The sequence below is a fragment of the Coenobita brevimanus genome, chromosome 47, assembly GCF_032717465.1.
Source record: "Coenobita brevimanus isolate Jiangsu-jjx chromosome 47, ASM3271746v2, whole genome shotgun sequence".
NCBI lineage: Eukaryota > Metazoa > Arthropoda > Malacostraca > Decapoda > Coenobitidae > Coenobita > Coenobita brevimanus.
This window is the reverse complement of record NC_137000.1, coordinates 18,325,666-18,352,731: the sequence shown is the minus strand read 5'-3', so window position 1 is coordinate 18,352,731 and position 27,066 is coordinate 18,325,666. Positions and strand designations below refer to the sequence as shown.

Genomic DNA, 27,066 nt, shown 5'->3' with positions numbered 1-27,066 from the left:
CAGGTGATGTTTCCGGGTCGAGAGGGCTGGTGGTAAGCGGTTGACGTGGAAAGTATGGCATTTAATGCGGCAATGGAAGATGAAAGGATGAAGATGGATACGTAGGTGGAAATGTATAAATAACAATGAGAGAATGGAATACACGAGTAGGCGTGAAAATGAATGAAGATGCGGGGATGGATGGCTTGAATAAAAGGCGAAGGATGAGATGGAGTATAAATAACGTAGGTGAAGATGAAAACGGGGTAATGGAAATGAGATGGAATATTTACAATAACCAATCTGTAGAGAAAATCGAGGATAATCTCTATAGAAAGGAAAGATATACTATAGTTACACAGTAGAGATGGGAATGTCGAGATGTATGACGTGCAGGGGTGGCTGGGCGTAGCTGGGCTGGGGCGGGGTGGGGCGGGGCGGGGCGTGGCGAGGCGGGGCGAGGCGGGACGGCGGTGGAGAGACAGCTGGGTGGAGAGGAGAAGAGACGCCGCGATGAATCACCGGCAGGGAGTGGCGGTCTTAGGAGGCTCCGTAATGCAGACCAGATGTGGCGGCGGCGGAGGCCGATGGTGGATGGTGAGGGCAGATGTTGGTTCAAGGCAGGTGTAGAGCTGGTGAGTTGCAAATGCAGGGAATGGTGGTGGGCAGGCAGTGGGCATACAGTGAAAAGTGGCACCGTGGGGGCAGGAGTTATGATGAGTTCGGAACAGGTGCTGGGAACAGGTGCAACAGGTGCGTAGGTCGGCGACGGTGACACTTGCGGTCAGGAACAAGGCGTATGGGTGCGGTTGTTTGAGAGGTGAGCACTGGTGAGAAAAATTGTACACTCGGAAAGCACAGCCAGGTATTACACCACTAGAGGCGCTGAGGAGGGGCGAGGCTGGCAGATGCGAGACGTCGTGTATCTTGTGATGTCACTAAATCGGTGGAGGCGGTCAGAATCTGATGGTTCGAAACACCGCTGCTACCAAATGTAACTTGCAATACTTTGGTGACAGAAACTCTGTGTACAAACAGCTAGATAAGGAGTTTATTACAAGCTCACAGTAAAATAGTCTGCCCGTTTCGGCTGTTTGCTATCAACTGATGCAATAACGCCGTCTTCAGGCGTGGGAAAGCATGGTAACCTAGCAAGTTTAGTGGGGGCATGTATGCATTGGGGAGGGACATATATACATCTGGGGTAGACATATTGTGGAGGGGGTACATTGTCCTCTAAGCTCTTTTTCCCAAGCAATTTCTAAGAAGTACTTCTTTAGGTCATGATACTTTCCCTTTTTATAGTTTTGGCTCTTTTTGTAACTTTCATTGCTGTTAACTATGTCTTATGCAATCCTGAAGTTGCAACTTAGTACTGCATAGTCGCTTTTGCCAAATGGAGGGTGGTTTATTAAATTGTCAATATCGTTTTCTTGCCTAGTAAATATGAGATCTAGCATTGAGGGCACATCGAGTCCTCTTTTTCTGGTTCTTTCCCTTACATGTTGCATTAGGAAAAACTCTTGCATAAGATCCAGGAGCTTTTGGTCCCAACAGCTTTCTTGGCTTATTATATCTAGAGTATTCCAATTTATATTTGTATTAAAATCTCTGGTAAGTATAATTCTTTTCTATTTCTCTTCCATTTTATGTAGTAATGCTCTTAAACTCTGAATTGTACTCTCCGCCAGGTCCTCATATTCGTCTCTTTCCCATGTGTTTGATCTGGGTAGCATGTACAAATTGGCTACAATTACTTTCCCTTCAGATGTATTTATCTCTACTGCAATCAGTTCTACTTGTGAGGGTATATCTAATTCTATATCTTTGACTTTTAGATTTTTCTTAGTTAATATTATAATTCCTCCTCCTTTTTTTAAGTTTCTATCTCTTCTCCATATATTATATTCCTCTAAGTTTAGGATGTCATTCGATATCCTTGGTGTTAATTTTGTTTCAGTTAGGCATACTATATGTGGTTCATTTTCTCTGACATAATCATTCATCTCTAATAATTTAGATACCATTCCATCCACATTTGAGTACATCAACATAATCATATTGTTTATATACTTATCATGATTTGGTTCTACTACCTTCCTCCTTTTTATTCCCTCCTGTTTATGTACCACTTTCGTACCGGCAATCCAATTACTTTGTAAAAAAAAAATTATTCTTCTCCTCTGATCTTCCCTCCTTTTTTTTTTTTTTTTTTTTTGCTTCCTTCCTCTTCTCTTTCAGTAATTCCAGTTCCTCTTGTGTTAGGCATCTTTTTATCCATACATTTTTGAACTCCTCTTTTTCCATAAGATTCTTTGCATTTTTTAGTATCTCCTCCACGGTGTTTACACTCTGGAAGGTTACCTTTAGGGGTCTTGACTTGCTTTTCTCGTATTTCCCTAACCCTTTGTGTTCCTCTATGTCTTTACTACAGATTTCCTCTGATACTTTTTTCAATATGCCCATTACATTTCCCATCTCCTTTTTGTCTCTTGAGATCTTGTTTTTTACTTCTTCCTCTTCTATACCAGTGATTACTATAGATTTGATAATATCTACTGAATCTCTGACTAACTTAGGATTGTTCTGGATTATTCTTTTCACTTCCTTTTTAATGCTTTTTTTCTTCCACCCTTGTTTCCAAGTCATTCTTTACTTTCACCATTTCAACATAAGTGGTTTCCACATCATTTTTGTAGCTTTGCACAGCTTCATTCACCTGTATTATCATCTCCTTAATATCACTGCTCTGATCTATCAGACTGCTTACTTGCCTAATTGTCTCTGTATAATTTTTGACCTCTCCCATAATACTCTCGTGGTTGACTACGGTACTTGCCATTTCACTAATTTTCCTCCTAATTGTACCCACTTCAGCTGTTAGCTCATTTATGGTGGTGTCTTTCTTGTTGACTTCCTTTCCTATTTTTTCTATTTCTTCCTTTTGCAAATGCATCTGTTTCTTAATTTCATGAATCTCATTATGAAAAGCTGTCTCTAACCTGTGAGATCGGTCAACCAGTTTGTTGAGTCTCCATTTCAACCAGTTCTTGGTAGAAATCATCATCCTGCTTTCTACCTTTATCCCTTTTCTTTTCCAAATTTGCTTTACTAAAGTATGTGGTCATTTTGCAGTAACAAAAGTGCATATAGTACTTACATTCCCTGGGGCAGATTGTAGACTAAACAACGATCAACTGATTGTGCGCATTCTTGCGTTGCTTGTTTACTTTTCTGTTTGACCAAGTCTTACCTAAAACTTCCTTTTTTTATATATATATATATTAGAACACCATTTAGTCTAACCTTGTACAGAGCTTCACTCATATAAAGATACTTATTTAGGTAATGCCGCTGGCCAAATTGGCCAGGTACAGAGCGACGTCGACTTGCGTCTGCTCTCTCTCGGTGTGTGTGTGTGTGTGTGTGTGTGTGTGTGTGTGTGTGTGTGTGTGTGGTCTGTCTTTGTCTTTGTGTGTGTGTGTGTGTGTGTGTGTGTGTGTGTGTGTGTGTGTGTGTGTGTGTGTGTGTGAAGAAAATAAATATGTTTTTACTCGATTTTGACAAAACTTGATGGAAGGGTTGAGGGACAGAATAAAAAGATTTTTGTGTATTTTTAAGAATAATAGGTCATAGGTCAAGGTCTCAATGCTAGGTCAAAAGCTGACTTAGCAAAAGTCAACTATTATAGTTTTTACCCAGTTCTGACGAAACCTGGGATAGGTTGAGGGAATGGCAGAAATGGTTTTATTCAGTATTCTAAACAATGAAGAAAAGGTGAAGGTCGCAGGGCATGGTCAAAGTTTTACTCCTGTGAGTTAATGTCATATATACTCAGGTATATATATATATATATATATATATATATATATATATATATATATATATATATATATATATATATATATATATATCATCATCATCATCGTCGTCGTCGTCAGTCATTACAAGTCCACTGCTGAACAAAGGCCTCCCCCAACCTTCTCCACGAATTCCTTGACTGAACCAATCTCTGCCACATTTTCCCTGCAATTTTTTTCTATCTCATCCCTCCACCTCCTGTCTGGCCTTTTTCTGTTACGCTTGCAATCTCTTGGTATCCAGTAAGTCAGCCTCTTGCTCCATCGGTTATCCATTACTCATGCTACATGGCCTGCCCACCTCCATTTCTGTTCTTTTATGACTTCTATAATGTCTTTGACTTTAGTCTGTTCTCTCAACCAAGTTGATCTTTTCCTGCCTCTTTAAGATATTCCCAACATTGACCTTTCCAGTGCTCTCTGAGAACGGATTAGTTTATTTTCCATCGATTTTGTTAGTTTCCACGTCTCACAACCGTACGTCATAAATGGAATTATGCTTTCATCATGTACATTTCGTTTTGTACATACTGACAAGCTACTTTTCATAATGTCTCTGTGTTCACCAAAAGCTTTCCATCCAACTGCAATGCGTCTTTTTATTTCGCTATCATAGCCTTTCGTTAATTACAGTACTTGCCCCAGGAAATTGTGCCCCTAGATTTCTTCAAGAATTTCTTTTCTTTTTCTAATGACGCTGTTTGGTGTATGTGGATTAAACATTAGTTTTACTCCGGTTCATCATTAGCTCTACTTTTAGACTTTCTCTGTTCAGGTCATTCAACATTTCTGGCAGTGTCTCTGCGGTTTCTGAGATTAGGACAATGTCATCTGCAAATCTTAAATCGTTTAGCTTTTCTACATGTATGTTTACATCATTACTCTCCCAGTCTAGCTTTCCGAAAATACATTCTAGGCATACTGTAAATTATTTTCGTGAAATTGTATCTTCCTGGTGCACGCCCTTCTCAGTCTTAATTTTTTCCGAGTCTTTATGTAATGTAACTGTAGCAGTTCCCTTTGTTTATAATTATGTTTTCGAGTAGTTTTACAATGTTTTCATTTCTCTTTATTCTCGCAATGAATTTATAATTGCTCATTGAGTCAAAAGCTTTTTCGTAATCAACAAAACTAAGCACAGTGGTTTATTATATTCTATAGTTTTCTTAATTACCTGATTCATTGTGTGTAGATGATCAGTGGTCGAGTTCCCCTTCGGGAACCTGCCTGTTCAAGAGATTTTTTTTTTTTTTTTTTCTAAATTTGATGTTATTCTATTTGTAAGGACTTTAGTGAAGAGTTTGTAAAGGACTGATAGTAAGCAAATGGGTCGGTAGTTACTAAGATCTTTTGAGTCACCCTTTTTTGTAAAGTAATATAACTATTGCATTACTCAATGTTATGGGAATCTTCTTCTTTATACATTAAGTAAATATGTGGGCGAGCCTGTTCTGTACTTCCACTCCTGTATCCAACAGTAAATCTCCTACTGTTCCATCTTCTCCCGGAGCCTTCCCTCTTTTCGTATTTTTAAGAGAAATGTTTACTTCATCTGGTGTTACCTTAGGTATTTCACCTGTGTCAACTGAAAAGTTAACTTTTGACACTGCCGTCTTTGATGCATAGTTATTTGTAAAATTCTTCAACACTCTTCCCCATCTTATCGCTGCATTACACAAACACACACACACACACACACACACACACACACACACACACATATATATATATATATATATATATATATATACCAAGGCTGCTTCCCCTTAGGAAAGGGAGGTAGCCGACACAGGACGACACACTCCCCATTTACTCATCCATTCAGACACATTCATTCTCATCTTAGTCCCAAAGGGGAGAACGAACAGATCCTCACCGCACCACACCGCACAAGGGTCAACTACCCAATGTAATCAGTGACATCCGCAGCAGGGCCCGACAGCAGAGCTGGTATACCCCTGCCACATCATAATAGACCCATCCCCTTACCCGCACCTGACCTGACTAGCTGATCAAACCAAACGCGGGAGAATATCCCCTCAGGGCTGCGTCATCATTTATTCATTCACAATTTCTCTCCATTTATTTCTGTCATGCACAGCCACTCTTCCTTGCTCAACAGACATCCCTCTCGCATCCAGCGCTCTCTTCACACTGTCCATCCATCCTATTCGTGGTCTCCCTCTCAGCCTTACACCTCTCACATCAGATATAGTTATCCTTTTTACCAATCACTCATTACCATTCTCTCCATATCCCCAAACCGTCGCAACACCCTCTGCTCAACTCTACAAGCCATCTCCCAAACAACTCCAGTTCTCCTTCACACTTCATCATTTCTCACTCTATCCATAAACGTTACTCCACACATACTCCTCAGACACCTCATCTCCATTACATTCAAACTTTTCCTCTCTGCTACACCCATATTCCATGTTTCAGCCCCATATAATGCAGTCGGTACCACAACATCCTCATACAGCCTTCTCTTTACATCCATTCCATGCGAACGACATCTAAACACTTTTTTAATTCCTCCCAGCACCTTTCCTACTTCATTTATTCTAAACTTCACTTCTGCATCTATTCTACCATCCACAGCATGTGACCCTAGACATCTAAAACACTCTACCTCCTCAAGCAACTCGCCATTCAAAACTATATTCATCCCCCTACCATCTACCAACCTCGTACACTTCATCACTTTACTCTTATTCTCATATATTTCAATTTCCTCCTTTCACACACCCTTCCTAACTCCTCTACCAACTGTCTCAATCTCTCCTCTGAATCAGCCACCAGTGCAGTATCATCTGCAAACAGCAGCTGCTTCAGATTCCACTCTCCACCATCAACATTCACCAGACTCAGACCTCCACCTAAAACTCTTGCATTCACCTCCCGTACAACACCATCCATGTAAATATTAAACAACCAAGTCGACATCACACATCCCTGTCGCAGCCCCACTCTCACGGGAAAAAAAATCACTCACAGCATTTCCCACTCTTACACACGCTCTACTATTTACATAAAAACTTTTCACCCCTTTTAGTAACCTACCATCAAGTCCATACAATCTTAAAACAGTCCACAAAGCCTCCCCATCAATTCTATCATACGCTTTTTCTAAATCCATAAATGCCCCCAAAACATCCTTGCCTTTCGCTAAATACTTTTCATACACTTGCCTCACAGCAAACACCTAATCCACGCATCCCCTCCCTCTCCTAAAGCCACACTACTCATAACCAATCACTCCCTCTGTACCCTCTCTAACTCTCAAAATTAACACTCTGCCATACACCTTACCTACAACACTCAACAGACTTATACCCCTAAAGCTAGTACATTCATGCTTATCACCCTTGCCTTTATACAACGGGACCACACAAGCACTTGCCCAGTCAATTGGCACCATACCTTTCACAAAGCACACATTCAACAGTCTTACTAACCAGTCAACAATAGTCACTCCACCACCCTTCAGGCATTCCACAGCACACCCATCCATACCTGCAGCTTTCCCTGTTTTCATCTCCTTTACTGCCTTCTCCACTTCCTCCTTCGTGATCAAAGAACCATTCAACTCTCCCAACACATTTATTCCTTGAACCCTTCCATCCGCCAATCTCAGCCACCCTTTCCTCCTCTACATTTAAAAATCTTTCAAAATACTCTGCCCATCTCTTCCTTACTGCATCCATCTCAGTTAACATCATTCCATCCTCTGCTTTTACTCCCTCTTCCTTCCCAGACTCTCCCTTTCGCAACCTTTTCACCTCCTTCCAAAACATTTTCTTCTTCTGTTGAAAATTCTCTGTCAGCCGACTACCCCACCTCTCATCTGCTGCCCCTTTTAGCATCAAGCACAGCCCTTCTCGCCCTATTCCTCTTTTCCTTATACCTTTCATATGGCATCTCATCCTTCCTCTGCAGCCACACTTCATATGCACGTCTCTTCTCAGCCACAACCATACTTACTTCCACGCACCACCATTCACTTCCTTTTCTTACACCACCACCCACACGTCTCACACCACACACCTCTTCTGCATGGTCCACCACAGCACTCTTAAACAACTGCCCTTCCTCCTCCACACTGCCATTTTCCCGATCTTTCACTGCGTTCCACTCATCTTTCAATTTCTCCTGATACTCTATCTTTTTCTCTCTTTTATCCAACTCACTCACTTTCAAAACCTCCCTGCCACACCTAACCCTCCTAGCTCTCACCCATCTCTTACCTACTCTTAACTTTCCCTCCATCAGGTAATGGTCAGACATACCTCCACCCTCCCCTCTCAGAACTCTCACATCCAACAATCTTCCTATTACATTCCTAGACACAACCACATAGTCCATCAAAGCTCTATCAACAACCCTTACATCCTCCTGTCTCACCCATGTATACTTATAAATATCTTTCTTCTCAAACAGCGTATTTCCTTTCACCATCTCTCGCTCAACACACATCGCTGTCATTCGTTCCCCATTTTCATTTCTTCCAGGCACACCATGCATACCAACTACACCTTCAACTGCTACATTTCCCACTCTAGCATTCAGATCTCCCATCATTACCACATTCACATCCGCTCCAAAACTCTGCAGACACTCATCAACATCATTTCAGAAAGACTCCCTCTCTTCTTCATCCCTTTCACTACCAGGCCCATATGCACCCACAAACATCCACAACTCACGTTAAAATTTCGCCTTCACCCACATCAGTCTCGATGACACCTCCTTCTATTCAATCACACACTGCTGTGCTTCCGGACTCACTAACAAGGCCACACCTTCTCTTGCCCTTCCTCTATCAACACGTGACAATCTTCCATTCAGACTTCTAAACATAGACTCACCCTTCCCTTTCATCTTCGTTTCACTCAAAGCTAACACATCCAACTTTCTTTTCACAAACATTCTCCCAATCTCCTCCCTTTTAGCCTCAATCGTACTACATCCACGCACATTCGTAGACCCAATCTTCAGGGTATGGGGATAACTCAATCCCCCATCCCTTTCTCTGGCCTGTCTCTTTTTAGGAACTAAAAAACAGAGGAGGGGGTCCCTAGTCCCCTTACACCGCTCCTTTTAGTCGCCTTATACGAGACGCAGGGAATACGGTGGCAGTATTCTTCCTAACAACCTGGCCGCAGAGTAGTAGCACCACCCCATATATATATATATATATATATATATATATATATATATATATATATATATATATATATATATATATATATATATATATAAGCATTTTTTTTTTTTATCCGACTAGACCGAACTTGGTGCAATGAATATGGGTCATCGAGGTAATAAACTATTCTTTGGGATAACAGTTGGTCAGTTGTAAAGGTCACATGGCATTGTAAACAAAAAGAGTTTTTGTCCGACTTAAGCAGAATTTTGTGGAAGGGTTGATGTTGAGGCAAGAATGATAAGATTCGAATTTGTGCACAATCAATTAAAGATCATGGCCAAAAAAAGATCAAAAGCACACTATGTGAGCCAGAGTTAATGAGAGGTTGAAGGGTTATTCAAAACTTAAGTAATTCAGTTTTAAGAATAATCAGCCAGAGCGTGGAGTGGATGTGAGGGAGTTGCCCTAAGGCAGCTAGACAGCATTTAAAACAAAGCTATTAGATTTTTAGTAACCCTTCTATTACAAATAAACTAACTCCTCTACAGGTAAGGAGGAATTTTGCATCCCTTGCATTATTTTACAAATGCTTTCATGACAAATGCTCAGACGAGGTTTCATTCATTGTGCCACCTCTCCATGCCTTCCCCTGTGCTACACGGGCATCTGGCACGATCATGACTGGAGTTTCACACTGCCATGTTGCAGAACTTCCGCCTATAAGAAATCTTTTGTTCTCCGAACTGCATCTCTTTCTATCTCGCTTCCCCAGAGTTGTTTCCCCCTAAACTTCAACCTACAGCTGTTCAAGTCCAACTGTTACAGATTTTTTATGAAAGGAAGGACACCAGTAATCTGGTGTGTGGGTAATTTTTTTTTATTCATTTGTTTTTCCTTCCTCTGTTTTGTTATATATATATATATATATATATATATATATATATATATATATATATATATATATATATATATATGTATATATATATATATATATATATATATATATATATATATATATATATATATATATATATATAAAACATGTTAGATAAGTTAAAGATAATCCAACAGGCTGGCGTAATGTTTTTAGAACAATATGTAGAAGGTAAAGGTCACATGATAAGGTCACCTTAAGCAGTTTTTATCTGACAGATCAGATTTCGTAGATGGGTTCATGTTAAAGTAATGACAAAGAAAGTCGATTTTGAGAATTATCAGTCAAAGGACAAGGTCACAGGGAGAGGTCATTGGTTAAGAGCACAGGGTGAAGTAAACTCAGGTGGTAAGTAACAGATCGGAATTAAACTTGGTGCAAAGATTAATGGTTTAGGAAGAATGACATAATAGGATTAGTAAAAGAAATCTGTCGAAGGTCAAGGAAGCAGGACAAAGCCAAATACTCAGCCTTCAGAAAAGTGGAGGGCGAGGGTGTTGTAGTGACTGAGTGCTTCTTCTTGTTATCTTCCATAAATGCCTATTTCTGTCTATTTTGAAATATCATAGGCCCCACTCTCTCTCTCTCTCTCTCTCTCTCTCTCTCTCTCTCTCTATATATATATATATATATATATATATATATATATATATATCTCTCTATCTATATATATATATATATATATATATATATATATATATATATATATATATATAATCTCTTCAGCCGTTTGAGTGTCCTCTGCAGGACCGGCATATCCTGACCAAACTGGAGACGACACAGCCAAAGTATCTCTACCACGTGGCTTAGGCTGTCTAGTAGAGATTGTATGTAGGGTGAGAAGTGCTTGTAAGTGTAATTGTAGTGTTGGGGTGGCTTTGGATGTGTGTGTAGTCAGTGAGCCAAGTGTAATTGGCCGGTGCAAGCCGACTGGGTGCAAGCCTACTTTATAGTATGCGACACTGGTTGAACCACAACACCCCTTATGTCCGCCGATGCAGTATGTGGCCTGAAGAACGCTCCCAAAGTTTATTACTTTGGCGGGGCGCAAACTCTCGTTCTTCAGTGTACAAACACGCACACTTTACCACTGTACCACACACACACACACACACACACACACACACACACACACACACACACACACACACACACTCACACACACACACACACACACACACACACACACACACATATATATATATATATATATATATATATATATATATATATATATATATATATATATATACTAGTGTGCATCAGTTCCCCCAGTGTGGGAAAGCTACCTTGTCCCCAGTTTAAAAATGTTCCATTATGGACTTAAACAATATGTGTAAAGTTTGGGACAGATTGAAGAAGATTTGGAGGGTCCACCAAGGCACAGTACTGTAAACATACTGTACAGTACTAGTAAAATGACTAAAAAATACGATATTTTTCATGCTGGACATCTCTCAAGCAGTGCAGTAATAGTGCTCTGTTTCATACATCACTTATAAAAGCTCTGCAAGGAGCATCACAGGCCTTTATTCCTCCATTGTGAGGAAAAACTTCTGTGAGTTCACAGAGTTTGAACTAGCGTTAGTTACTGTCGATGATTTTCCCAGACTGAGAGGGTTCGCCTATCAGTTGCCTGCAACTCTTTAGTTTATCTTGGCCTTTAGATCCTTTGACTTCTTCACTGACTAGCTGGTGCCATACTACAAGGCCATTACATAATACAGATGGATAACAACTCTTCTTTAAACCTGCATGCATTCATTTACACAGAGAGTAGGTCAGCATGCTCTCATAATACCTTTACCTTCAGCTGTCTACACCACACTACATGCACATAACATATCACACCTTCTATTCACGTCTTTAGTAATGACCGCTGCAATCTTACTATCAAATGAGGTGGTACCTCGGATTGCCATCACCGGCAGGGTAGGGCTGGCGGCACAGGGTCCTCCCGGTCGCCATCAAGCGACTGTGCCGGCAGCGACTGTTGCTATTTCCGGGAATGCTCGTCGGCGAAGAGGTGACAGTGCGGCCTTATTCTTTACCAACATCCGCGGCCTTACCACAAATTTAAACTCAGTTCATTTTTTCCTTCAGTCCATATCCCCTTTGGCCCTTTTCCTCACAGAACCACAAATCTCACCCTCAATTGATATATCTTCATTTTGTTTTCCCAGTTACCATCTCCTTACAAACTTCCGTAACAAGGGCGGCACCTGTTGTTAAATCAAATCCCAACATGCAGTTGACACTATTTTAAACTTCACTTCATCCAGTTTTGATTATTCATTATATAAATTAAATTGTCAAAACATTACCAAATATATTTGTGTAGTTTACCGTTCCTCCAATGCTTCTTCAGAACCCAGTGTATTTGATTCCATATCCACTCAGCTGAGTAACCTTGACCTTGCCCTTGGCACCGAAATTACCATTTTGGGTGATGTTAACATACACAATGTTGAATGGTTATTGCATTCTGTCCAGACTGACGAAGCTGGTCTAGAGTGCTAGCTGTTTGCAGAATCATTTAATCTCACCCAGTTGGTAAAGCAACCAACCAGAATACCTGATAATCCTGACCATAATGCCCATCTCTTGGATTTATTCCTGACAAATAATCCAGATCAATACAGGATAGAGGTACTGTCACCACTTGGATCCTCTGACCACAATCTCATCAAAGCCTCATTAGTTAACCCTCCCACACCTCCCCGTTCTGAACCTGTCAGGATGACCCGATGGCACTTTGATAGCGCAGAGTGGGATGGATTTAGAAATTATCTTGCTGATGTTCCATGGCAGTCTTTCTTCTCTAGTGATCCCAATTCTACCCAGTCCCACATTTGCGACTTAATACTAGCTGATATGGATTTATTCATACCAAGTCAATGGTTCACTAAAAACTCGAACTCTCCAAAATGGTTCGATAGCAACTGTGCCAGAGCGACAGCCCAAAAGTCATTAGTATATAACTCTTACTTAAAATCAAAAACATCTGAATCACTCTCCCAATTAAAAATTGCTAGAAATCATGCAAAAGCTGTATTAAATCTATCTAAATCAAACTTTCTTCAAAAGCAAGCATCAAAACTACTTAACAATCCTAATGACAATAGAATATTCTGGTCAACTCTTAATTCTTTCAATAATAACTTTAACAAGTCATCTTCCATTCCCCCACTAAAATCTTCAGATGTCAACATTACAAATGATCCACGTGGGAAAGCAGATATCTTTGCCAGTACCTTTGCCAGAAACTCTGCCATAGACGATACCATCCAGAATGTCCCAGTACTGGAACTTGATTCTCCCGAAATTGCCCCACTTAAAATACAGACAAGATACGTAAAGTCCATCCTAGACAATTTACCTACCAACAAAGCTCCAGGCCCAGATGGAATTCCGCCAATTGTTCTGAAAAAGTGTTCCCCAGAACTTGCCTCTTTTCTAGCTAAATTATTCAGACTATGCATACGTACTTCTTTATTCCCAAATTCATGGAAAGAAACCAATATCCACCCAGTTCCGAAGAAAGGAAGTTCGTCTGACCCCTCCAATTACACACCAATAGCTGTCACATCTTCTCGTGGTAAGGTATTTGAAACCTTAATTAATAAGCACATTGTTAAACATCTTGAATCCAACAATTTAACTAGTGATAGACAATATGGTTTTCGCCACGAAAGATCCACCATTGACATACTCAATCTCTTAACTCATACCATCCATCAATCAATTGATCTTTTTGGAGAAACTCATGCAGTAGCTCTTGATATCACTAAAGCTTTCGACAGAGTATGGCACCGTTCCCTGCTGTCCAAACTCCCTTGCTATGGACTAATGTCTTTTGTTCCTTTGATTTCTTCATTTCTTAGTGACAGAAAAATAAGAGTAAAAGTAGATGATTTATATTCCAATTTCCACTCAATTAACGCCGGCATGCCGCAGGGATCAGTTCTGGCACCAACCCTATTTCTGGTTCATATTAATGATCTCTTATCTGTCACCCACAATCCCATTCACTCATATGCAGATGACTCAACACTACATAGTTCATTCACAATCAAACATCCATTTACAAAGTCTAATATCTCTACCTCTCAACTCAGTACAGCCATCTCCATAAATCAAGATCTATCTACAATCAGTGAATGGGGACAAAACAACCTTGTCTCTTTTAATGCTAGTAAAACTAAATATATACAGTTTACTAATAGACAGATATTGCCAGATTCGTACATTGCCTTCAGTGCTACTAATATTCCCATCCCCAAAAGTATTGAAATTCTTGGCGTCTCACTTAACAGTGCCCTCAGCTGGACCTCTCATGTTAGATCACTTGCTAAAACCGCCTCAAAGAAACTTGGATTATTGTACAGAGTCCCGTAACTTCTTCGCCGATGAGCTGTTAGCTATAATTTATAAGAGTCATGTGTGCTCTCAGCCTGAATATTGCTCACCCTTGTGGAATGGTTGTGGAGAGGTTGCATTAAGACAACTAGACAAAATTCAGAACAAAGCTGTTAGAATCATTAACAACCCTGCCATTACATATAAACTACCTCCCCTGCAAGTAAGAAGGAATGTTGCCTCCCTTGCATTATTTTACAGATATTTTTTTGGCAAGTGCTCAGACGAAGTTGCGTCCATGGTGCCAGCTCTCCATGCCTTCCCCTGTGCTACACGGGCATCTGGTAGCGCTCATGACTGGAATGTCACTCAGCCATATTGCAGAACTTCTGCCTATCAGAATTCTTTCATTCCCCGAACTGCATCTCTCTGGAACTCGCTTCCCCAGAGTTGTTTCACTCCAAATTTCAACTCACAACTGTTCAAATTTAACTGTTACAGGTATTTTATGAACAGAGGACACCAGTAATCTGGTGTATGGATTATTATTTTTTTTTACTCGTTTGTTTTTCCTTGCTCCGTTCTGTTATTTATAAAAAAAAAAAAAAAAGGCAGCGGCTACAAGAAAATAAAAAAAAACTGTATATGGACTTGGAAATGCCATTACTAAAGATGATGCCATTTTAACTGGCTCAAGACTTCCAACATGCAATCATGTTCTAAGATGTTTAATGAGGCACATTGAAGAGGGAGCTCCAGTTCATTGCACCAAGTGGGAGGCAGCAAAACTTGTCGAAAGACAATTGGAAAATTTTTACAAGAAAGCAAATATTCCAATGATAACATTCAGGAAAGCGGTATAAAATATCATTGCCTTACTAGAGGATAATGCAAAGATAAGAGCAATTCCCAAAGATCGAAGAGAACACCCAGCTTCCCTAGAAAAGATTGAAAATATGCAGAAAAAAATAGGTGAAACATTTGTTATCTGGCCTGGAAATGTTGAGACTTAAAAAAAAAAAAAAAGAAGAAGACCTTGAATTCCTCAAATCATTGAAAACTGATCGCAAAGCCACAGTTGGTGGCCTTGATAAAGTCCTAATTGCAAAGGAAAAACGTAAGGAAGCCCAAATCTCAGCAGAAAGTGAAAGAAAACGCACGTGTGAAGAGGAAAAAGCCTTTATATCTCAGACTGTTAGTTGTAACATAATTAGTGACGATTCTGATGAAGATGATGAATCTGTTCTGCTTGTTCAACCTGTGTCACATAAACGCACAAAAAAAGACAGGAACATCAGTCTATACCCCATGATATCTTAAAGTGCCCTAACTTGGTGTCATTTGCAACTAGAATGAAAATGATCCCTTCCCTGCAGGCAGCATTTGCCCGATGTGTAACTGAAGGAGCAGGTGGTAATCCGGAAAATGTTGCATTATCTTACACCAGTGCTGACAGGTCCTGACGACAAGTTGCGGAGATAATCTCCACAAGTAATAGGGAGAACTGGATACCTCCAAAGCTCACTACATTACCCTGGGACTCAAAACCTGCAGCTTCAGTATCTAGTCCTAGTGTTTCTGAGGAACGTCTCACTGCTGCTGTAGGGAATATACATGAGGTAAAGCTTCTGGGAGTACCTTCTTACAAACCAAGTACTGATTGTAGATCTGGGGTCATCATAAGTGACCTCACAACAAATCTTCTGGAACAGTGGCACTGTGCAGATACAGTTGTCAATATGTCATTTGATACCACGGCCTCAAACACAGGGCATGTCTCAGCTGCATGCATTAAGATTCAAGAAGAATTAGGCCGTGCTTTGCTATGGTCTGCTTGCAGACATCACGTTGAACAAGTTTTGCTTGATCATGACTTCACCGAGTTTAAGACAGAAGTGTCTAAATCACCTGAAGTTTCGCTGTTTTCAAGATTTAAGAAGAACTTCTCCCTTCTGCCACACAGTGAACCACAGAATTTATCCAAGATAGATTTGACACCATATTCTGATGAAGATCAAGAACTGATGCAGGTCTTACGTACAAAAGTTCTTGAAATCGCTGGTGGAAGCCTTCATCAGAATTCATAGAACTCTGTCTTGTGTTTCTGAATGGATATCCAGATGGAAGGAAATTCACATTAAAGCAACCTGGTGCTCTGCACAAAGCTCGTTGGATGTCTAAGTTACTTGATTAAATTAAGATACGCTTATTTGAACTTCAGATTGGAAGGTTACCGGGTGGAACAATTACTACCAAACACCAAGTCCAAAAAATAAAAGAATTTTTGAATTTTGTTACTTTGCTATACTCCACCTGGTGGATGAGATATGCTACACCTTTAGATGACCCATTGAATGACTTAAACTTCTACAAAGATTTGCTGCGATATAAATCTGTGTCCTCTGAGATTGTGAACAGTGCTATCAAGGCATTTAAGCGACATTTGTGGTACCTTACCCCTGAGATGATACCATTGCCACTGTTCAGTGAAAAGGTATCCCTGGAAGCCAAGAGAGCCCTTGTCAGCAACTTACTGGCTGTGAAGCCAGATCTAGAGTTAACCAGACCAGACAACAGGTTTGGATCAAGCAATGGAAAACCAAGATTTCCCATTTGTATATCATCAGAAACAACATTAGCAGATTTGGTTGTGCCAGACTCATGGTACACATTTCATCTGTTACGGCTCAGTACTTCCTTTCTGTCAGATGATGTTGAAAACTGGCCAGAACATCCAGCATACAAGGAGTCACTCCTCAACTCTGAATGTCTTAATGTTGTAAATGATATTGCCGAACGTGATGTCAAGCTAAGCACAGACTATCTTTGTTCAGCCAGAAGTGAACAACATTATCAGAATGTCCTCCAAGTTGTTGAGGCTGATAGAAAGCAAACTCCAAATCTAAGGAAATGTTCCTAATAGACATGTATCACTGATGACACTTTTGAATTTGTATGCTGTACAGTGTGGCGCAAATATGTTATCACTCAACATAATTGTTAAGATAAACTGTTTATTTTCTTTCTTTAGATTCATAACTGCCTGCTTAATAAGTAATATTATGTGGACTTATTTTGACAATTGTAACATTTATTACTGAGCTAAAGCTGATTATTAAGACATTTTGTATTAAATTGTGCTTGAAAATAGTTTAAATTCATGTTTGTGCTTTCCTGGATTATCAACATTTGACACTGTATTATCAATATTAATTAGAGAGCTATAAACACTAAACAGTACTTTAGATTTTCTTTGATTCGTAAGTTACCATAGAGTCCTTTCATGTGTATTCAGAGCCAATTAAACATGTCTACACTTTCCTGGATACCAGCTTTTTGTGTCTTTAATGTGTAAAAAGTAAAAAAAGAAATTCTATTTTTCACAGAACTTCGTGAGCTCGGTGGACTCCCTAGAACCCACTCAAAACCAGTGAAACTTGGCATACATATTTGTTTTTGAATGTATCACATACTTATATTAGGGACAGGTGCTTACCATCATGTTTTCAAAAAGCAGGGGGATATGATGCACCCTCATATATATATATATATATATATATATATATATATATATATATATATATATATATATATATATATATATATATATTGTGGAAAATGAGAATGTCCACCAGGCACTCCTTCGATGTAGTGTTGATGGTTATGGTTTCCTGCAAACCAGAAATCCATCCACTACGTTCAGTGAAAACCATGTAACCAAATGAAGCCTTATGGTTTGGTGGCCTAAGGTGCTCCAGCAGCACTAAACTCTTAAAGGCTATATCTAAGGGTCTGGTATGAGTTTATTCCTCACACAATGCCGATCAGGAACGAGTGAGGTTGGTCAAACTCACATTTAATGTTGGCGATGAATATCCTAGCTCCACGCTTGTGATGGGACAAAATTGGACAGGAAGATGTTTGCACACACACACACACACACACACACACACACACACACACACACACACACACACACACACACACACACACACACAGTCTCTCTCTCTCTCTCTCTCTCTCTCTCTCTCTCTCTCTAGCCTCTGTGGTACAGTGGTAGAGTGTGCATCTCGCACGCTGGTGGACGCGGGTTCGCCTCCCGCCAGAGTTGTAAAAACTTTGGGAAGCGTTCACCGAGCCACTTACTACTTTGGCGGACATAATGGATGCTGTGATTGAACCAGCATCGCATACTAGTATGCTTGCACCCAATCGGCTTAAGGCAGGCTGATTACACTTGGTTCACAGACTACACACACATCCAAAGCCACTACAACACTACAGTCACACTCACAAGCACTTCTCACTCTACGTAGTCTGTACAAGACAGCCTAAGCACCTGGGTAGAGATACACCGGCTGTATCGTCCCTGCTTCGGTAGAGGTAGGCCGGTCCTGCAGTGGACCTCGACAGCTGCTGCTGATATATATATATATATATATATATATATATATATATATATATATATATATATATATATATATGAGCAGCTTTGTATGTTTGTTTGCCTTTCAGTCACTCTCAAACCGAGGGCCAGAGACCCCCAGACCTCTATTTATTCTGAATCAGGGTGACCCAAGGACCGTTTTAGGCAGTCAAAATTCAGATTTGAGTCATTTAAGGCCACAGGTAGTGCTCGTCTTTTTGGCGCGGGCAACGCCGGGTACCCCTGCAGCCCATTTTTTAGCATGGAGACTCACATGACATCCAGTTCGTATGTAGGCTATGTAAGGTTGACCTCCGAGGTCATTTGAGGTCACTGTCGGAGGTCATTGGAGATCACCGGTAATACACGTTCGAACGACTGGACCCAGCAGCCCAGTTTTTGTCATGGAGACTCACATGACCTCCATTTCGGACATAGGCTATGTGAGGCTGACCTCCGAGGCCATTTAAGTCACCATTTGGAGGTCATTTTAGTTCACTAGTAACAGTAAACGAGTCCGCACAAATACTGTGCGTTAGTCTGTGAAACCTGAATTAGAAAATTCCTGGACCTCTTACAGTATAATCCCCTTTCAAAAGCATGAGAGGTACATGTTTTTTCTGAAGTTGAAAGACTGAACTAAAACAAATGGCATCAGAATGTTCACTCTTTTCGTACCCCTGCTAGTATATATATATATATATATATATATATATATATATATATATAGATATATCTATATATATATATATACAGGGTATATATGAGAGAGAGAGAGAGAGAGCGAAAGAGAGAGAGATAGAGGATAGCAGAAAGACAAAATTAAGTTTATTTGTACCTAACTTCGCCTTTCATCATATTCGCACACCTTCACTGAATGTCTCCAAGGTTTTATGCGCAATCTCGGCTAGTGCCAGGATAGCAGAGATGCCCTCCCATATTAGTTGCGTACAACCCCTCACACACTCCGGTCCATCAGTTTCACACACACACACACACACACACACACACACACACACACACACACACACACACACGCTTTAGGGCCCTTGACTCCCAGTCCAAGTGATCCAAACGCTCAGTCCATTCTGCTAGGGCGGGTGAGGTGAGCTCTCACCAGTCAAGTATTGCTCAAGGCCAGGTGTGGTGGAAAACCCGCAGGGGTTCAAACCTGAGCGGAGTTAAGTTCAGCTGGTCTGTACTTTTGTGCCCAGGCCTAACGTCAGCCTCGGTGGGGCTTGGTAGCGTGTTGGTGTTCCACAGGAACAGCCAGTGTTCTGCCTCTGGACCCCTAAGGTTAAAGTGCCAAATTAAGGAACTTCGTAGTTTGAGCCACTGCTTGCGACGAATAAATGAACGAAAAATCATTATTATTATTATTATTATTATTATTATTATTATTATTATTATTATTATTATTGTTATTATTATTATTATTATTATTATTATTATTATCATTGTTATTATAATACTTGTTGTTGTTGTTGTTGTTATAATTATGATTATTATAATTATTATTATTATTATCATTATTGTTATTATTATTATTATTATTATTATTATTATTATTATTATTGTTATTATTATTATTATTATTATTATTATTATTATTATCATTATTGTTATTATTATTATTATTATTATTATTATTATTGTTATTATTATTATAATAATAATTATTATTTTTATAATAATAATTATTATTTTTATTATTATTATCATTATTATCTCTCTCTCTCTCTCTCTCTCTCTCTCTCTCTCTCCATTTTCACTTTGTGTTCACCCGTCAGAGCGAGGCAACTGGATTGCCCCTGACGTGAACTGGTTCCCTGACGGTGATGGTCAGCTGCCGGTACAGATGAAGGTCAGCTTTACGGACGGCTTAGAACACCGCTACTCCGTGGTGCTGTTCCTGCCCTACGTCCACATGCACTCTATCCTTGAGGTCTGTATCCCATATAGCCTTCCTCGAGACCTTTTTTGTCGTTGTTCCTGCTTGGAGCAGAAATTTGTCCTTTTATAGCCATTGTTTTCTCTTATTTATTTTCGCTTTCTTTCTCTAATTTTTTGTAGTATTATTCCTTCTTTAAGTAGAGTCTTTTTTTCTATTCTTTTGGAGCTGGAGGGGAGCCTACCCGTGGTGGCCCTGCGCACACCAGGTGACAAGGAGCAGTGACTTGGGTCTGGGAGCAAAACCTCCCTGACCTTCCCTAGGGTCCAAAGAAAGAGGGTAAGGTCGAAGCAGCAGTGTCCAGAATGCTTGCCTGATCACGTGAACAGCATTACTTTGATGGGACTCTGCGTCATGTTGAGAGGTTTAAAGAGAAAATGGGAACATTTGAGTGAGAGAGAAAATCGGACAGGCCAGAGGCGTTAGAGAACACACCAGTGACCCCTGCCAACCCCAGCCAGATCTGCAACCTGACGTCAGAGCCAAGGCAGTCAGCATGTGATTCACTGGCGCGTCGCACTGGTAGAGGCCTCTTCCTTTTTCTCTGGACCCTGACCTGCGAGAAAGATCCCAGTCAGCCTGGTGGGGAGCTGTCTCCCGCATGGGACCAGCTTTTCCCTACACTTTTTACTCAAAGGGATGACTCTCCAGCGATCATTTTCCTCTTCTCTACACTTCCCAGAGACGGTGAGAGCAATCCTGGGTCCAAAACACTATACATTTATCCAGTTTGCTCCCTACCCATCACAAACACTAGACGAATGCCTGGATCTATTCGATGTAATTCTTGCAGAGAATGAATCCATACTACATGTACAACACTTACCAGTATGAGACAGCATCACAGCAATGGGAGATGCAACAGGCGCAACACAACACCAAACGCTATTCCTGTAACACCAAACACATGTCCCCCATCCCCTCCCGAAACCCCCTTACCCACACAATCATTGCCTCCACAACTCACTTCCTGCGCACAGACACTGCACTTGCGGCACAGATCCACAATAGACGCACACTGCCTCGAAAACGCAGCATAAAATACCACAAGGAAGTGTTAATGACCTCAACAGGAAAATCTCGCCAACTGTAAAGTTTTCTCATGATCATAACCTTCCTGCTTTGCTATCTTATCTTCACCTCATAGAATAGAATGTCATAGTCAAAGTTTTCTCTGTAACAACAGCCTCGAAAGAACTATTTGGTCTGTTGTTGTGTGCTTTCCTTTGTTCTGTTTTGTATTAATTTGTACACATTGCACTCCTGCAGGAGACAAAACCCAAACTCACACACCTGTACAGACAGAAATGAATATCATGGAGATGGCCTCATCACTAAAGTTCACACATCCATCCTCTAGAAACACACCACATAGATAACAGAATCGCTTTTCCAGAAGGATATCATATTATTAATGGAGTAATTCAATGTCATATCTGATCACACACAAGAAATCAACATTCTTAACATTTACCTTGCTACTGACACCTCCCACTTTGTACCAGCGCCATCCAACCCCTAGTTCTTCACCATAACCCAGATACCTGGTTCTACTACTGTATACAGTTGGGGACTTTGCTGCTATAAACATCCCCTGATACGAACACACAAAAAAAAAAAAACAACGAGCCTCGACGCTTCATCGCAGTTCAGCAATATGTAATTTCACCAAGCAGTATCCAGACACGTAGGCACAATATATGTGAAAATGAGCAGCAGAACATGCCTCATCTCAGAATGGTTCGCACTTTGTATTTTGCAGTGATTCACTTTGAAGCCATTACGCTGGTGTAAGGTGCAGTATCTATTAGTGCGCGTCCACACGTGTGCTCGAACAAGTGTTGGCAACATGAAGGAAACACAGTAAGGAACACGCTGCAAACATGTTGGGAACAGCAGCTTCCGGATCATATTGGCAACAGCATGATGTAGTCTCAGCTGCCTGGTATGGACACACTTATTCTTTCGCCTCTGCTGCCAGTGTTCGAAGCTGCACTGAAACATGTTTGCATACATCTGTCCAAAGACTGCTGCAAACATGTATCCAAACATGCTGCCAGCTGTGTTGCCAACACATGTTCGAGTACACGTGTGGACGCGCACTTACTGACAGAGGTGTATACGGAAAGACCTGCTTTCAGACTCTTCGGTAATATATTGCGAAATGCACGATACCCACAGCATTCGGATACTTTTTGGTGAGACTGTACGAGTACATTCTCAGTGGCACCTAGCAATACATTTGTATCCCCCAGCAAGCACACTGCCTCCCCTCTTTCCCAGAATCAAGTTTTCTTCACAGACACTTTCACATACAAACCACCTGGTGGACGGAACGCAAACTCCCTTCAGATCACGTCCTTACCATTATCACAATAGGAATACGCAAGAGCCTAGATGCCCTATCAGGCCGCTAAGCGCTTGTCCTTGAATCGCACACTGAAACCAAACTTGATATAGACCTGTTCTAACGTACCGGGCATACCCATGCAAACTTTCAGCTCTTTCCACCCAGTGGTCTTATATGTAGAGGTGTCTGGCGAGAAATTAGGCACAAAAGCGCGTGTGGCTCGAGTGCAATTGACCGGACGCAGTTAAAATTTACACCGTCGTTGTCAGTTCGACGTTCAGTGCCGTTTGATGTATGACACGTCGAAATCCGAGAGGATCAAATGTGTACACACACACACACACACACACACACACACACACACACACACACACACACACACACACACACACACACACACACAGAAGAAAGCTGTTGGGACCAAAAGCTCCTGGATCTCGTACAAGAGTTTTTCCTAACGCAACATGTAAGGGAAAGCACCAAAAAAAGAGGACTCGATGTACCCTCAATGCTAGATCTCATATTTACTAGGCAAGAAAACGATATTGACAATTTAATATATCACCCTCCATTTGGCAAAAGCGACCATGCAGTACTAAATTGCAACTTCAGGATAGCATATGACATAGATAACAGCAATGAAAGTTACAAAAAGAACCTAAACTATAAAACGGGAAAGTATCGTGACCTAAAGAAGTACTTCTTAGAAATGGGTTGGGAAAATGAGCTTAGAGGACAATATTTAAATGCCGTATATAAAAACTTCTGTCAACTTTATGAAATAGGAGTCCAGAAGTACATCCCACAGCACAATGAAGCAGAAAAGAAAATAAAGAAATGGTTCAATACAGAATGTAAAAAATCAAAAGAAAAAAGAGATTTGTTGTGGAATAGATACAGAAGACACAATAGTGAAAGGGCATTTAATAATTACAAGCAGGCAAGAAACGATTATACAAGAATAGGGAGGGAAGCCCTAAAACAGTTTGAGGAGGACTTCATAGATAAAAGTAGTGATCAACCAAAGCTATTTTACAGTTACATCAGAAGCAAAACCAAAGTAAAAGATAAAATACAATCCATTATGGATGATGGAATCACCTATACACAAAAGAAGGATATTTGTGAAGCACTAAACAAGAATCTCCAATCAGTTTTTACAGAGGAAAAAAAATTTGAGGGGGATTATGTGGAACATGAATGCCCACACATACTACCAGATATACAAACATCAGAAAAAGAAATACAGGAGGAGCTAAGTAAATTAGACAAAGGAAAAGCAAATGGTCATGATGAAATTTCATGCTGGGTGCTACGTGAATGTGCAAAGAGTTAAGTAAACCATTATTTTTAATTTTCAAGAAATCCTTGAGTCAAGGTAAACTACCTGATATTTGGAAGAAAGCAAACTTTGTTCCCTTATTCAAGAGAGGAAATAGACAAAATCCACTTAACTACCGACCAATATCACTAACCAGTGTTGTAAGCAAGGTATTAGAAAAGCTTATAAGAAAAGCGTGGGTAAATCACCTAGAAGAACACAGTATGATAACAGAAAGACAGTTTGGTTTCAGAAAAGGAAAATCATGACAGAGTAACAGACACATTACAGGAAAGAGAAGGATGGGTGGACAGTATCTATTTAGATTTCAAGAAAGCATTTGACACAGTACTACACCAAAGACTTTTATGGAAACTGTACCATCAAGGAGGAATTCGAGGCAAACTGTTTTGTTGGATGCAAGATTTTCTCATGAAAAGAGAAATGAGAACAGTACTAAGGGGAAATTACTCATCGTGGAAAGAAGTGACTAGTGGAGTACCACAGGGCTCAGTGATGGCACCAATCATGTTTTCAGTGCATATAAATGATATAGACAGTAACACTGGAAATGAAAGCTATCTCAGTATGTTTGCAGATGATGCAAAAATACAAAGGAGAATTACCAACACAGACTCTTGTAAAGAGCTACAAGAAGAATTAAATAAACTTCATGAATGGAGTAATACATGGCAAATGGAATTCAACATGGACAAGTGTCATGTAATCAAGTTTGGTAAAAGTGGAAAAAGACCTGATTGGGATTATATGTTAGGAAATAAAACCCTACGCACATCGGAAAGAGAGAAGGGCCTAGGTGTGATTATCAATAACAGACTATCTTCGGCTGACCACATCAGTGAGAAGGTACGGAACATGTATACACTGCCTGCAAATATTAGAATAGCATTCACATACATAAATGAAGACATGCTAAGAAAGATAATAACATCATTCATCAGACCAACCCTGCAGTATGCATCAATAGTATGGAGTCCTCATCTCAAAAAACACTTAGACAAGACTGAAAAAGTTCAAAGGGCCGCTACAAGATGGGTACCAAGCTTAAGGGATCTAAGCTACGAAGAAAGACTAAATAAACTGAATCTACCAACACTACAGGAGAGAAGGAGAAGAGGTGACATGATTATGCTATATAAATGCATATCAGGGAAGGAGAAAATAGACATAAATGATTACTTAACCTATGAGGTAGCATGAGCAAGAGGACACTGCAAAAAATTGCATAAGAAGAGAGGTGATAAAGACGTAAGGAAATTTAGTATCCCAAATAGAGCAATTGATCTGTTGAATGCCCTACTGAATGAAATAGCGTGCCAAAATAATTCACAAATTTAAGGATATGTACGATAAATATGGTTTAAGACACGGGAAAGTACGAGCTTGACTCATTCCTGTAAAGATACAATTAGGTAAGAACACACACACACACACACACACACACACACACACACACACACACACACACACACACACACACACACACACACAACGCTTATTTTCATAGTATTATGATTTCAAACCTGAGCGATCACACATCTTTGACACAAACTACAAGAATGCAGACAGCAAAAAATTCACAGAAGAAGCGGAGTAACACTTCAGCAGATTAAACAACATGTCCATCATCAACAGTGACAGACACATTAAGAAATTCAACATTATTATACTTAATGCAAACCACCACATTCCACGAGACAAAAGAAGCTTACACTCAAACTGTACACAGGCGATTGCTCGCCTCCTAAAATAACGACTCACTGAAATACGACTCCCCTTTCCCCAGCACCCAGTGTATCATCAAAAGGCTGTAGCAACTAAACAACGAAACTGACATCAAACTTAGCTCAAAGACAAGAGAAAAATTAAAGTTTTTTCTAACTCCAGTCAGCCACTCCACAAGCCTCTCTCGGCTCTACAAAACACCTCCTAATATAAATTAATCACCCACGCCACCATCACATCCCTTCTTCCAAAGAACAAGCAGACATACATGCTCTTGAACCATTATCGAAACATGTCACCTTACATCAACACGCAATGAGCCTGAAAAACCACCATCTCTTCACGGATAGTCCTTTTCATTCCAGAACAAACACTGAAGCAAAGGGTCGGTTTGCATGAAAAACCTTGATCTGAAACATTTAGAGTCCCCATGGTGTCCAGATCCTCAAAAACATTAGCATCTACCCAAATGCACGTGGAGCATTAGCAACACTTGGAAATATGGAGCAGTTATTACTGTTCTTAAACTAAAAAAGGGCTCAAAACACCCATCTTCTTACGTATTCATACCATTACTCGTACTTACTACATCGCTCTAGATAAACTGAACGCCTAATTCTTAAAGTCACGCATCATTTCCCCATTGCTTCTGTACAGTATTGCATTAGAGCACCACACTCAGCTAGCGCCTTACTAAACAACCTCACACAGCGTATGTCTGAAGGTATCAGCTCCACAAAACTGAGTAACATACACTTTTTACAACAAAAGACATTAGTAAAGTCATTAATATCATATCCAGACTTAAGACAGTAGCTATAATCTGCATAAAAGACATAGAAAGCAACACCTAGCGCTGGTTTGTCAACTATATATCTGCTAAACAACCTACTGGAGCTACACATGGCTCCGTTCTTTCACTGACAGTTTCCAGTCTATGCATGTATGACATTCCTACACCCCAACTGCCTCCGGACGTTGTCTCACATGC

General features: G+C 40.2%; 1 protein-coding gene across 1 annotated transcript in view; it reads left to right on the top strand.

The window, feature by feature from the left end:
• The window catches only part of LOC145399104 (uncharacterized), a 199,442-nt gene that overhangs the window by 51,945 nt on the left and 120,431 nt on the right, over positions 1-27,066 (top strand). Inside the window, exons 6-8 of the mRNA XM_080271850.1 lie at positions 16,122-16,318; positions 16,657-17,121; positions 20,498-20,652. Coding sequence (XP_080127976.1) covers positions 16,122-16,318; positions 16,657-17,121; positions 20,498-20,652 — 817 coding nt within the window. The remainder of the gene's footprint in view (positions 1-16,121; positions 16,319-16,656; positions 17,122-20,497; positions 20,653-27,066) is intronic.